At 46.2% G+C, this 14678-nt stretch overlaps 1 protein-coding gene across 6 annotated transcripts in view; it reads left to right on the top strand.

The window, feature by feature from the left end:
* Positions 1–14678, top strand: part of TECPR2 (tectonin beta-propeller repeat containing 2) — a 134103-nt gene that overhangs the window by 40625 nt on the left and 78800 nt on the right. For all 6 annotated transcript variants that reach the window (XR_012091092.1, XM_007987899.3, XM_037984564.2 and 3 more), the window contains 3 exons: positions 3816–3944; positions 4973–5104; positions 9673–9830. Coding sequence is in view for 5 of the 6 variants with exons in the window: in XM_007987899.3 (XP_007986090.3) it covers positions 3816–3944; positions 4973–5104; positions 9673–9830 (419 nt within the window). In the remaining variant the exon portion in view is untranslated. The remainder of the gene's footprint in view (positions 1–3815; positions 3945–4972; positions 5105–9672; positions 9831–14678) is intronic.

A 14678-nucleotide genomic window follows, 5' to 3' on the forward strand; every position in this document is an offset into this window, starting at 1 on the left:
CGAGTACCTAGAACTACAGGCATGCACCACTATGCCTGGCTTTTTTTGTTTTTTGGTTTTTTAAAAAATTTTTTTGTAGAGATGGGGTCTCACTGTGTTGCTCAGGCTGGTCTTGAACGCCTGGGCTCAAGTGATCCTCCTGCCTTGGCCTCCCAAAATTGTGGGATTACAGGCATGAGCCACCCCGCCTAGCCTGACTTAATATTGTTAAGCTGTCCAAACCACCCAAAGTGATTTATAAGTTAATTCAATACAATTTCCATCAAACTCCCAAGGACGTTTTTTCACTTGGGAGTTTTAGAATACAAAAATTTATTCTAAAATTCATACGGGATCTCAGGAGACCCTGAAAAGCCCCAACAAACCTGAAAAAGAACAAAGCTGGAGATCTCATACTTCCTGAACTTAAAACTTACTACAAAAACACAGTCATTAAAACAGTATATTGGACTTGGCTGTGGTATGAAGAAATAAGAAGAAGAAGAAAAAAAGAAGAAAACAGCGTGATACATAAAAACGGAAATAGAGACCAATGAAATCAATAGCCCAGAAATAAATCCTCTTATATAGTCAAGTGAAATTTTTTTTTTTTTGAGACGGACTCTTACTGTGTTGCCCAGGCTACAGTGCAGTGGTACGATCTCCGCTCACTGCAACCTCCACCTCCTGGGTTCAAATGATCCTCCTGCCTCAGCCTCCCAAGTAGCTGGGACTACAGGCGTGTGGCATCACACCTGGCTAATTTGTATATTTTTAGTAGAGACAGGATTTCCTGTTAGCCAGGCTGGTCTTGAACTCCTGACCTCAAGTGATTGGCCTGCATCAGCCTCCCAAAGTGCTGCGATTACAGGTGTGAGCCTGTACCTGGCCCAGTCAAGTGATTTTTAATAAGGACATGAAGATTGTTCCACAGGGAAAGGATAGTCTTTTCAACAGATGGTATAGGGGAAACTGGATATTAACATGCAAAAGAATGAAGTTGGACCCTTATCTAATACCACATTCAAAAATTAACTCAAAATGGCCGGGCCTGGTGGCTCACACCTATAATCCCAGCACTTGGGAGGCTGAGGCAGGCGGATCACTTGAGGCCAGGAGTTTGAGATCAGCCTGGCCAACATGGGGAAACTCTGTCTCTACTAAAAATACAAAAATGTAGTCAGGTGTGGTGATGCATGCCTGTAGTCCCAGCTACTCTGAAGGCTGAGGCATGAGAATCACTTGAACCCGGGAGCTGGAGGTTGCAGTGAGCCAAGATTGTGTCACTGTACTCCAGCCTGGGCAAGAGAGGGGGACCCCTGTCTTAAAAAAAAAAAAAAAAAAAAAAAAAACCTCAAAATGAATTAAAGACCTAAATGTAAGAGCTAAAACTATGAAACTTTTAGAAGAAAACATAGGACAAAATCTGCAAAACATTGGATTTGACAGTGATTTATTGGATTTAACATCAAGGCATAAGCAACATGGAAAAATAGACAAATTGTACTTCATGAAAATTTAAACATTTTTATACATCAAAAACACTATCAACAGAGTAAAAAGGCAGCCCACCGAATGGGAGAAAATATTTGGAAATCATGTATCTGTTAAGGGATTAATATTCAGGATATATAGGGAACTCTTAAAACTCAACAATGAGACCAGGCGCGGTGGCTCACACCTGTAATCCCAGCTACTTGGGAGGCTGAGGCACGAGAATCGCTTGAACCTGGGAGGTGGAGGTTGCAGTGAGCCAAGATCGCGCCATTGCACTCCAGCCTGGGCTACAGAGTGAGGCTCCATCTCAAAAACAGACAAACAAAAAATTCAACAATGAAAAAACCCAATTCAAAAATGGACAAAGGACTTGAATAGATGTTTCCCCAGAGAAGGTAAACAAATGGCCAATAAGCACATGAAGAATGAACATCACTAATTATCAGGGCAATGCAAGTCAAAACTATACCCCACACCCATTAGGATGGCTACTGTCAAAAAAAAAATGGAAATAACAAGGGTTGGTAAGGATGTGAGAAATCAGAACCCTGGTGCATTGTTCGTAGGAATAGGAGATGATGCAGCCACTACTAGAAAACAGTATGGTGGTTGCTCAAAAAACTAAAAATAGAATTACCATATGATACCAAAATTCAGTCCTGGGTAGGGTGTGTACCCAAGATAATTGAAAGCAGTATCTCAAAGAGATGTTTGTACGTTTGTATTCATAGAAGCCTCATTGACAGTTAAAATGGGGAAGCAACCCTTGTATGTCCATCAACGGATGAATGGAGAAACAAAAGGTAGTACGTACATACAAGAGAATATTACTAAGTCTTAAAAAGGAAGGAGTTCTGATATGTGCTATAACACGGATGAACCTTGAAGATACTGTATGAAGGAGATAAGCCAGTCAGAAAAAAGACAAATACCGTATGGTTCCATTTATATGAGGTATTTAGAGTAGTCAAAATCACAGTAAAAGGAATTTGAGGAGATTTTTTTTTTTTAAAAAAAAGGGTAGTAAAAATCAAAGACAGAAAGTAGAATGGTAGTTGCCAGGGGCTGGGGAGAGGGATGAATGGGGGATTATTGTTTAATAGGGTCGGTTTCAGTTTTACAAGATTCAGTAGTCCTGGAGATGGATGATGGTGATGATTGCAGAGCATTATGAATGTATTGAATACCACTGAAATGTATACTTTAAAAAGGGATACTGGTAATTTTATGTTAGGTGTATTTTAACATTGAAAAATTGGGGGATGAGGGCTGGGTACGGTGGCCCACGCCTATAATCCCAGCACTTTGGGAGGCTGAGGTGGGCAGATCATGAGGTCAGGAGATTGAGACTATCCTGGCTAACACAGTGAAACCCCATCTCTACTAAAAATACAAAAAAAAAATTTAATGGGACGTGGTGGTGGGCGCCTGTGGTCCCAGCTACTCGGGAGGCTGAGGCAGGAGAATCGCTTGAACCCAGGAGGTGGAGGTTGCAGTGAGCCAAGATCGTGCCACTGTATACCAGCCTGGCAACAGAGTGAGATTCCATCTCAAAAATAAAAATAAAAATTGGGGGATGAGGGCAGGGTGCAGTGGCTCACGTCTGTAATCTCAGCGCTTTGGGAGGCCAAGGCAGGAGGATTCCTTGTGCCCAGGAGATTGAGACAAGCCTGGGCAATATAGTGAGACCTTGTCTCTACAAAAAAATTTTAAAATTAGCTGGGTGTGGGGCACACGTCTGTAGTCCCAGCTACTTGGGAGGCTGAGGCGGGTGGATCGCTTGAGCCTGGGAGGTCGAGGCTGCAGTGAACTGTGATTGCACCACTGCCGTCCTGCCTAGGTATATTTGTTTTCTGGTTTTTTGTTGTTGTTTATTGTTTTTTTGAGACAGAGTCTTGCTCTGTCGCCCAGACTGGATGCAATGGCATGATCTCGGCTCACTGCAACCTTCGCCTCCTGGGTTCAAGTGATTCTCCCTGCCTCAGCCTCCCGAATAGCTGGGATTACAGGCATCTGCCACCACGCCCAGCTAGTTTTTGTGTTTTTAGTAGAGACAGGGTTTCACCATGTTGGCCAGACGTCTCGAACTCCTGACCGCAGGCGATCTGCTTGCCTTGGCCTCCCAAAATGCTGGGATTACAGGTGTGATCCACCGTGCCCAGCCCTGTTTGTGTTTTTTTTTCAACAGATATAATTTCTGACTTGCATACCTTTTTAATCAAGAATATGTATGGGCTGCAGCCTGATGAAGTTTTTGACTCTGTTGGTAATGTCCTCCTTGTTTTACACTTTCAAAGCCTGCATAGTTACAGATTCATTTGTTTTCAACGTTTCCCCAGGGGAAGACGGAATCTATCACTGTGGTGAAGCTGCTGAGCTGCTTTGATGACCTGGTGGCAGCAGGCACAGCCTCTGGCAGGGTTGCAGTTTTTCAACTTGTATCTTCATTGCCAGGAAGAAACAAACAGGTGAGTACTCATGATCTGAACACATGTTAACTTCTTGGTAAATTCCTCATGGATTTTTAAAATGAGAAATCCTCATCTGCTTAGAAAGTTTATGCTCAGAGAAAGCTGGGCACAGTGGCTCACACCTGTAATCCCAGTAATTTGGAAGGCCAAGGCGGGCTGATCACGAGGTCAAGAGATCAAGACCATCCTGGCTAAGATGGTGAAACCCCGTCTCTACTAAAAATACAAAACTTGGCCAGGCGCAGTGGCTCACACCTGTAATTCCAGCACTTTGGGAGGCCGAGCCGGGTGGATCACAAGGTCAGGAGATTGAGACCATCCTGGCTAACACAGTGAAACCCCATCTCTACTAAAAAGTACAAAAAATTAGCCAGGTGTGGTGGCGGGCGCCTGTAGTTCCAGCTACTCGGGAGGCTGAGGCAGGAGAATGGTGTGAACCTGGGAGATGGAGCTTGCAGTGAGCCGAGATTGCACCACTGCACTCCAGCCTGGGCGACAGAGCAAGACTCCGTCTCAAAAAAGAAAAAAAGAAAAAAAATACAAAAATTAGCTTGGCGTGGTGGTATGTCCCTGTAGTCCCAGCTACTCGGGAAGCTGAGGCAGGAGAATTACTTGAACCCGGGAGGCAGAGGTCGCAGTGAGCCGAGATTGCAACATACTACTGTACTCCAGCCTGATGGAGTGAGACTCCGTCTCAAAAAAAAAAAAAAAAAAAAATTATGCTCAGAGAAGCTTAACACTGTGCTGTTTATAATTGGAGAACATTTTTGTGCCGAGTTGAACACTTGGCATAAAGTACAGGTGGGTCATTTCATTTTTGCTTAATATCCTCAAGGTATGCTCTCTGTGGGTTTTGAAGGTGACTAGAGGGATGGAACCTTGTGCAGGGTTCTGCTTGGAAAAGGAGATTGGGAAAACCAGCTCTTCCGTAACTAGGAGCGATCGTATACCTTTTCCATGTAGCTCCAGCTCACAGCATTTATCCTTTTCTTTTTCTTGTGTATATTTTTATCCCTTGTTCATAGCTTCGGAGATTTGATGTCACTGGTATTCACAAAAACAGCATTACAGCTCTGGCTTGGAGCCCCAATGGAATGAAACTGTTCTCTGGAGATGACAAAGGCAAAATTGTTTATTCCTCTCTGGATCTAGACCAGGTAAAATTATTTTCAGAAATACTGTTGGCTCTTGCCTTCTTACATTTGGAAAAACTATATTTATAATTGTATTTTTATTCAGTTTGTATTCTTGATCATTGTCCCTTTATAGTCTCAATTGTTATTTGTAACATTTACTTTTATAGACTTATGTTTTATAAGCTTCCACTTCTAAGACTAAGGAGTTGGCCTACTGGAACATTCACTTTTTTCATTCCACTATTGTGTATTACTTCTCCTTGGAAAAGAAGCTATTATCATTCCTACTTCCTGAAAGGTTAGTAGGAGTGATGCCAAGCACTTCTGAATCCTAACTGTGGACAAGTCAGTGATTTCAATGGATGGAGGACTCTCTGCCAGCCACCTGGCCTGTGTGAGATGACCTCATGTGACAGGAAGTGGCAGAGGAGAAGGTTAGGTGGCAGTACGGTGAAGATGAAGAAGCTGGAGCTCCAAGAGATCCAGGAGCTAGCCCAGGGTTGCAGGCTTGCACCTCACAGGGCTTGCTCTCAAACCGAGGTTCTGCTTCAACGCCTGTGCCTTTTCCACTGCACATGTGACTTTATGATCTGCTGGGTTTTATTTGTTTTGTCATGTGTCTGCAACCAAACTGAACTCCTTGGTGGCACAGTCCTTTCTTTTTCTTATTTGTAACCTTCATTCCTAGAGCACTGTCAGAATTCAGCAATTTTTTTTTTTTTCTTGAGACGGAGTCTCGCTCTTGTCACCCAGGCTGGAGTGCAGTGGCGCAATCTCGGCTCGTTACAACCTCTGCCTTCCGGGTTCAAGCAATTCTCCTGCCTCAGCCTCCCGAGTAGCTGGGATTACAGGGACCTGCCATCATGCCTGACTAATTTTTCTATTTGTGTAGAGATGGGGTTTCACCATGTTGGTCAGGCTGGTCTTGAACTCCTGACCTCAGGTGATCTGCCCACCTTGGCCTCCCAAAGTGCTGGGATTACAGCCGTGAGCCACCATGCCCGGCCAAGAATTCAGCAATTATTAGCTGCATGACTTTCAGTCCCTCTGATCCAAGACTGACCTATTACAAATATTCTCTAGTAGTAGTTTTCAAGCTTTGTAGTCATAGGATCCCTTTATACTCTTAGAAAGAGGACCCCAAAGCATTTTTGTTTATATAGGTTATCTCTACCAAGTACACCGTGTTAGAAGTTAAAACTGATAAATTTTAAAATGTGTATATTTTTTTGAGATGGAGTCTCGCTCTGTTGCCCAGGCTGGAGTGCAGTGGCACAATCTCAGCTCACTGCAACCTCCGCCTCCCGGGTTCAAGCGATTCTCACGCCTCAGCCTCCTGAGTAGCTGGGACTACAGGCAACCACCACCATGCCTGTCTAATTTTTTGTATTTTTTGTAGAAACGGTGCTTCACCGGATGGTCTCACTCTCCTGACCTTGTGATCCTCCCATCTCAGCCTCCCAAAGTGCTGGGATTACAGGCGTGAGCCACTGCACCTGGCTGACATTTAAAAATATTTTTACTTTGAAATAATAAATCCATAATATCTGAACATAAGTGACATATTTTGTGAAAATATCTCTATATCTCTGTTTTCAAAACAGGTGACAAGAGTGAGTCGCATTGAATTATATTTTTACAAATCTCTTTATTATCTGGCTTAATAGAAGATGACTGGCTTCTGCATTCAATCTGTTGCCATACATTGTTTTGATTGAAGTATATAAAGAAAAATTGGCCTTACACAGACATGTAGTTGGAAATGGGAGGAGTATTTTGATAGCCTTTTCAGATAATTGTGGACATTCTTTAATAATATCCTCATATTGACAAATGGTAGTTGCTTTAAGGGTTACAGTGACAAATGACAAACGGTAGTTTCTTTAAAGGTTAGTAAAAGTTGGAATCTGAAACCACATGGATGAATTTTTCCTACTCTGTTACATTAAAATCTACTTTACGCATGTTGGATTTTGTAACATTATGTATTGGTCACTTAGAAAATACTATTCACAGAGTAGTGTAGATCTTCCAAATGTTGACACTTTTTTTTTTTTTTTTTTTTTTGAGACATGGTCTTACTCCTCTCACCCAGGCTGGTGTGCAGTAGTGCAATCATGGCTCACTGGGGCTTCGACTTCCCAGGTTCAGGTGATTTCCCACCTTGGCCTCCCGAATAGCTGGGACTACAAGTGCACGCCACCATGCCCGGCTGATTTTTTGTATTTTTATAGAGACAGGGCTTTGCCATTTTATAGAGACAGGCTTTGCACAGGCTGGTCTTGAACATCTGGGCTCAAGCAGTCTGCCCACCGCAGCCTTCCAAAGTTCTGGGATTACAGGTGTGAGCCACCATGCCGGCTGGTATATTTTCTAATACAATATCAAAAAAAAAAACCTTTGTTAACATCAACATCATTGTAATCGGGAAAGTCTAGCTGTAAGGAATCATGTCAAGTTCACAGGGACAGGTACAAGTTTTCGTATGGCTAATCTTCACATGAGAGCAACAAATACCATTACTTGTTTTCCTTGAAGTGACAGGCTTTTGTTTTTTGAGAAAATGTCTGCTAAATACCCAAATTTGAATAATTACAGCATTTCAAATAAAAATGGTGTTTTGTGAAGAAAGCAGCTGGCTCAGCTCATAGCTGCAACAGTTGCACAGTGCTTTTCTTGAGAAAACCACTGAGTGTGTTTCAGTGTGCAGCAGAAGGAAGAATAGAAAACTACCTATCCTCTGGCCAGGCACGGTGTCTCACACCTGTAATTCCAGCACTTTGGGAGGCCAAGGCAGGATGATCACTTGAGCCTAGGAGTTTGAGACCAGTCTGGGCAACATGGCAAAACCCCATTTCTACCAAAAAACACATAAAAATTAGCCAGGCATGGTGGCGCACACCTGTAATCCCAGCTACTCTGGAGGCTGAGGTTGGAGGATCACTTGAGCCTTGGAGGTGGATATTGCAGTGAGCTGAGATTGCACCACTGCACTCCAGCCTAGGCCAAGAGCCAGAACCTGTCTAAAAAAAAAGTTTGCAACCTTTTCATGTAATGGAAATTTCTTTATCTTGATTTTGGTGTTGGTTACATGACTATAAATTTGTCAAAATTCATAGAATCGTATACCTAAAAAAGGACAAAATTTACTCTAAGTTTTACCAGCAAATCTGATCACTGCCCCCTGCTTCCCTCACAAAATGTCAGTGATGTTACAGCAATATTTCTGAAATAATTGATGAAACTTTTCAAATATACTGGATTTCATATATATATATATTTCATATATATATACAATATATATATATATATATATTTATTTCATATATGTATATTTTTTGAGATGGAGTCTCGCTCTGTTGCCCAGGCTGCAGTGCAGTGGCGTGATCTCGGCTCACTGCAACCCTTGACTCTGGGTTCAAGTGATTTTCTTGCCTCAGCCTCCCAAGTAGCTGGGATTACAGGCATGTGCCACCTCGCCCAGCTAAATTTTGTATTTTTAGTAGAGACGAGGTTTCACAATGTTGGCCAGGCTGGTCTCGAACTCCTGACCTCAAATGATCCACCCACCTCAGCCTCCCAAAATATAGGGATTACAAGTGTGAGCCACTGCACCCAGTCTGATGACACTTTTCTATACGAGTAACTTATAGAATCAGATTTTTAATACAATGAAATATGCTCTGTGTTAGCAGTCAGATGCCTTCTAGAATTTTATTTTGTGTTTATCTATAAAATATGTTTTTTGTTTTTGTTTGTTTGTTTTTGTAAAGACAGAGTCTCACTCTGTTACCTGGGCTAGAGTGCGGTGGTATGATCACAGCTCACTGTAATCTGAACTCCTGGACTCAAATGATCCTTCTGTCTCAGCCTCCCAAGTAGCGGGGATCACAGACACATGCCAATACACGTAGCTAATAAAATGGTTTTTTTTGTAGAGACAGGATCTCACAATGTTGCCTAGGCTGGTCTTGTAAAATACCATTTTATGTTACTAGCATTTTATATATTTAATATCATTTAATTTCTTCTGACCTCCTGTTTTCTATGACCCTTTTGGTTGACAAGTATATAATGTCATCAAAACTGCTTTGAGCACTTTGTGAGGGGAGACTATAATATGAACTTACAGAGCTGATTATTGTCACAATAATTTTATAGAAGGTTCCATTCCATTGTTTTATAATAGAATAAGCAATACACACAGTGCAACAGATTTCTGTTTAGATCTTTATGGATGCTTCTTTGAAGTCTCTACATGTTTACTGCGTCACCGCTGAGCCTGCTGTGGTGCACAGTAAAGAATGTATCTACTGAGGACATGTTTTTAAAAATCATGCAGATTTTAAAATGTTTCTTGTCAAACTGGATGTAGCATGAGGGAGATGTTAGTATGGACTATTTTCCCATCCATCAGATAATCTCTCTGTGGTGGGTTGAGAGTGAATCTGCAGAGAGTGAAAGCATACATTAGGTACAGTGCAAGCTGACCTAAGCACAGCGCGCAGGAAGGACACTGACTTGTCCTAAGGGAGGTCCATTCTTTAGCCTGGCGCTGATGTGAGGCGTAACCGGACTTTCTTTGCCAGGGGCTCTGTAACTCCCAGCTGGTGTTGGAGGAGCCGTCTTCTATTGTGCAGCTGGATTATAGCCAGAAAGTGCTGCTGGTCTCTACTCTGCAAAGAAGTCTGCTCTTTTACACTGAAGAGAAGTCTGTAAGGCAAATTGGAACACAACCAAGGAAAAGGTAAGTTCCATAAGTTTTCCTGTTTGGCCTAAACGCTGGGCCTTGTTGTAGAGGGTGCTTTAGGGTTTCCTAGGTCTCCTCTTTGCCGGACGCAAGCCCACAGCGACTCTAAGCGTGGGGTTCCTGGTGGCGCCCTGTGCCTGCTTAGGATTTCTCCTCCCAGAGGCGGACAAGAAGAGTGGGTTCCTCTTGTTGCAGAGCTGTAGGAGCCTGCACGCACAGCCACTCTGCCTCTCAAAGTGCCACGGTCGGCCTGGAGAAGCCTCAGGGGTGGCCTGGTCCATCCATTCCTTGTGTAGGCACCTCCTCCACACAGCCTGGTGAGGGGTCAGGGTCGTGGGGCTCACTCGTTATTCAGCACGTGTTTACCATGCACCCCTGTGCACTGTGGCAGGCTCAGCAGTGACATGGTAAACATGGCAGATCTGAGCCTTCCGTTGTGGAAATGGAAACGCAGATAAAACGCTTGTTGACCGTTGCGGCAGCTGCTGTGGACCAAAATACACAGGATGCTGTGTGAGTGTAGACACGCTTGTCCAGCTGAAAGGTCAGGGAAGACATCCTGAAGGCATGGGTTCCAGGTTCCAGGTTCTAACTGGGATTACAGGCATGTGCCACCACACCTGGCTAATTTTGTATTTTCAGTAGAGATGGGGTTTCACCATGTTGGTCAGGCTGGTCTCAAACTCCCGACCTCAGGTGATCCACCTGCCTCGGCCTCCCAAAGTGCTGGGATTACAGATGTGAATCACCAGGCCCAGCCCGCTGAACACCTTCTTAATTCCATCAACAATCTGGCCTTTTTATATCTGCAGTCTCCCTATTGGCCCCTGGAGAACTCAGTGGAATTTATGGTCCTGCAGATCTTAGTTCTTCTGTTCCCTCTGCCAGTATCCTACTCCTCTGGCATTTCATCCTGGTTCATCTGTCAATGTCTTACTGCACTGTGTCTTGGAAGGACGGCAGGGTGTAAAGACAGGGATTGAAAACCAATTATCTTGTGGGTCCTATTCCCACCAATCTCTCTTAAAACCTGCCCCTCGGCCGGGTGCAGTGGCTCACGCCTGTAATCCCAGCACTTTGGGAAGCCAAGGTGGGCGGATCACTTGAGGTCAGGAGTTCAAGAACAGCCTGGCCAACATGGTGAAACTTCCTCCCTACTAAAAACACGAAAGTTAGCCGGGCGTGGTGGCGGGCGCCTGTAATCCCAACTACTCAGGAGGCTGAGGCAGGAGAATCACTTGAACCCGGGAGACAAAGGTTGCAGTGAGCTAAGACCGCACCACTATACTCCAGCCTGGGTGACAGCGAGACTCCATCTCAAAAAAATCAAAAACGAAAAACAAACCTGGCCCTTTAACCTCTTGTGTGGAGACCCAAGCAGTTTCTGTAAACCTCTCCTAGTGCGTCTGTGCAGTGCAGTCTTTAGGGAACATTGATTGAAAGCGTCCTCTGCACCAGGAACTGTTTTAGGATGCAGAAACAAATAAATGTGTCCCCTTCTCAGAAGGAGAGAGATTTTATTGAGCCGTGGGGGAAATGGGGGCTAACAGAATAAAAGGAAATGTTCTTAACATCTGTGTCTTAAAGACTTGCCTTCTGCTGTAGACTATTGTGTGTGTCTCTCCCTGGAAGCAGGGCTTCCCTCACAACTGTTTAGCTGGGCATGTACATGTGGAGGTGTGGCAGCAAGTAAGGAGGCATCCTAGGAGACAAGGCCTCTGCCCTCAAACACAATGGGAGAGACTGTGGGTCAGCAGGAGGAGAGTAGAGGCTGTCAATGCTGTAAAGGAGCGGGCAGGGTGGAACATTAGGGAGCGCTAGGCATGGGGCAGGATGTTGCATTTGGATAGAATGGTCAGGAAAGGCCTCTACAAGGGCAGTGATCTTTGAGCTGAAGCCTGGGAAGAGCTGCTAGAAGAGCATTCCAGGCTCAGGGAAGAGCATATGCCAAGACCTCAGTTGGGCCAGGGCTTAGATGTTCAAGAAGCCAGAAGTGACTAGGGCACTGGCTATGGCAGGAGTCCAGGGGAGCCGCGGGGAGGCTGGCACAGGGGTCCAGGGGAGCTGCAGGTTGGCTGGCACGGGAGTCCAGGGGAGCCATGGAGAGGCTGCTGCAGGAGTCCAGGGGAGCCACAGGGAGGCTGCCGCGGGAGTCCAGGAAAACCATTGACTGAGATGGAGACTGGGGAAGCCTGGGCCAGAGGTCAGGACATCAGGACCTCTGCTGTGGACATAGGGGGTTTGACGGGTCTGTCACGTTGCTGTGTGGGATCGCAGAAGAGAGTTCTGTGGACCAGTCTGGAGCCCAGGGAAGAAGTCTTGACCAGAGGGGAAAATGAGGTCACCAGATACAGGTGACATTGACACCTGACATTGGATGAATCCACGCAGGGAGTGTCTGTTCATTCGGTGCTGGAGCTTTGCACCAAACCTCTGCCCTGCTCCAGGTACTCCTCATCTGGGGATATCTGTGAACAAGGCAGAACAGATCCGTAATCTCAGGGAGCTGTGTGCAGAGTGGTGAACAGATAAACATGTCAGAGGGTGCAGAGCCAGAGAGGGAGGCGCAGGAGACACAGGTGTCTCTTTAATAGGATGACAGGGAAGGCTTCTCTGAGGAGGTACCCTGGGCTGATTCCTGAAGCAAGGAGGCAACTAGTGCGAGAAGACCTTGGAGAGAGTCCCTGGAGGCAGGAGGCCCCTGCACACGGAGGATCTGAGCAGCCAGGCCAGCTGTGTGGAGCAGGGTGTGGGGAGCCCCCACCCATTGTCTTTGTGGGCCCTGCCCATGGGGCTCTTTCAGTCCCATGCTGTGGCCAGTCACAGAGGACTGTGGCCAAGCCGGGGAGGTCACTCTGGCTGCTGCTTGGAATATATTGGAGGGGGCAGGTGTGGCAGCTCAGCAGGGCCACCGAGGGTTCTGGGTGATCCAGGTGGGAGATGACAGGATGGGGCGGGGTCAGTGGTGGGACTGCTTCCAAGGCAGAGCTGGCAGTTTTGCTGCCGTGTTGGTTCTGGGGTGTGACAGGGATGAGTTGGAGATGATTCCTAGGTCTGTGGTCTATGCAGCTGGGTGAGTGGACATGCTGTGGATTGATGCAGAGAATCCTGGAGGCACGGGAAGAAGGAGGAGATGAAACAGCCTGCTGTGGCCCTGCCCTGTCCTCTCCCCACAGTAGAGAACTGGCGTGGGAGGTGGGTGGCAGGTGTGCCTCTCAGGGAGCTGTGCACCGGCAGCCGCTGGCATGCAGACAGGAGCTCGCCTAGGGAGATTTGGGGAGGCCTTGTGTTCTGAAGAGGAAATGGCATCAGGAGAGAACAGGAGTTGGGGGGTTAGAGAGTCAGAGGCCACGTGGAGGGACATAGCAGCTGCTGCGAGACCAGGGGCTGAGACAGCTGTGACGGGCCTGAGTCTGTAGCATGGAGGCTGTGCACAGCCCTCCTTGTCAGCAGGGCCAAGGGATTGGAAGGGCTGAAAGAGGAGTGGACAGCGAGTATGGAGAGCTTTTGGGAGGAGTGTTTTTGCAGAAGAGAACAAAGAAAGAGAAATAAGTGGTGCCCGGGGGACCGTGTGGCCTGCTGAGAATTTTGGGAGAGGGGCCATGTGGCAGCACATAGGTGTGTGACGTGGGTGCCTGTGGAGGAAACACAGTGCTAGTGGGGACAGAGTGCAGGCGGTAGCCTCAGTTGGCTCGCTGATGGGCAGCAGTGTAGGGTTGACCAGAAACCAGGCCAGAGATGCTCTTCCAAGGAAAGGGCAGGGCACTGAGCCCAGGGCAGGTGCAGGCAGGTCAGGGGACTCAGAGATAGAAGATGAGGGGTCCTCTTCCCTTCGAGTCTGTGGACCTCTTCAGACCGGACGATGTGTGTGTTACATCCAGAAAACCTCAGAGACCCCGGCCACCCGCAGCTGTGGGTTTGCTGTCCTGTGTATGTTGCTCTGTTTCATGTGTCAGAGCCCTCTGCAGACCTGTTACTGTGTCTCCTGTGAGTCTAGTGCTCAGGGAAGCCCTCCCTGGCAGTAGCACTTTGCCCTGGGGAGGGAGGAGGAGATGAAGCAATCTGTAGGTGTGGCGCCCGCATCTGGGTAAGAGCCAGCAGCCGATTCTGGAACCCCGCCACCAGCACATCTGTTTGGATGGCTGGTGGGTGTTTAGCTGTTGAGATCTCTGGCAAGGCTTCTGTGGATCCTTCTTCTCTCCCAGCTTAGACTTTCAGGCTCCCATTTTGGGTGCTGTCAGCTTTCAGCATATCAGGTCTGTGGCACCATACATTATGCACAAAATAAAAAAACACAATTATTTTGTAGCCAGAATTTGTTAGCCAGAAAACACTCCTTATATATCAACGTGGTCTATAAAGGGAATTAAAATTTGTTTAGGTAATCAGTGAGTGTTTGGAAATCATCTCTACAGAAATTAAGAAATTTTGTTAATTTCTTTATGATTTTAGAATCCTGCAATACTTAGACCATAAAAGTTGGAGTTTTGGTGTCAAATTCAGAAAGCACCAGCAAGTACTGGAGAATCGCACTGCAAGTGGACGGTGGCTGAGTCGGGGGCTTAGGACAGTTTCTCTAGCTGGTTCTTCACAACTTCATCGCCATTGACCAACCCACTCGTCAGACATTTCCATTCTCTTTTCTTTAGAGACAGGGTCTTGCTCTGTTACCAAGGCTGGAGTGCGGTGGTGTGGTCACAGCTCACTGCAGCCTTGAACACCTGGGTTCAGGCAATCCTCCTCCCTCAGCCTCCTGAGTAACTAGGACTACAGGGACGCACCACCATGCCTGTCTACATTTTTTAATTTGTAGAGATGGAGTCTCTCTCTCTGTGTCACCCAGGC

Source organism: Chlorocebus sabaeus, chromosome 24 (assembly GCF_047675955.1).
Source record: "Chlorocebus sabaeus isolate Y175 chromosome 24, mChlSab1.0.hap1, whole genome shotgun sequence".
Lineage (NCBI taxonomy): Eukaryota > Metazoa > Chordata > Mammalia > Primates > Cercopithecidae > Chlorocebus > Chlorocebus sabaeus.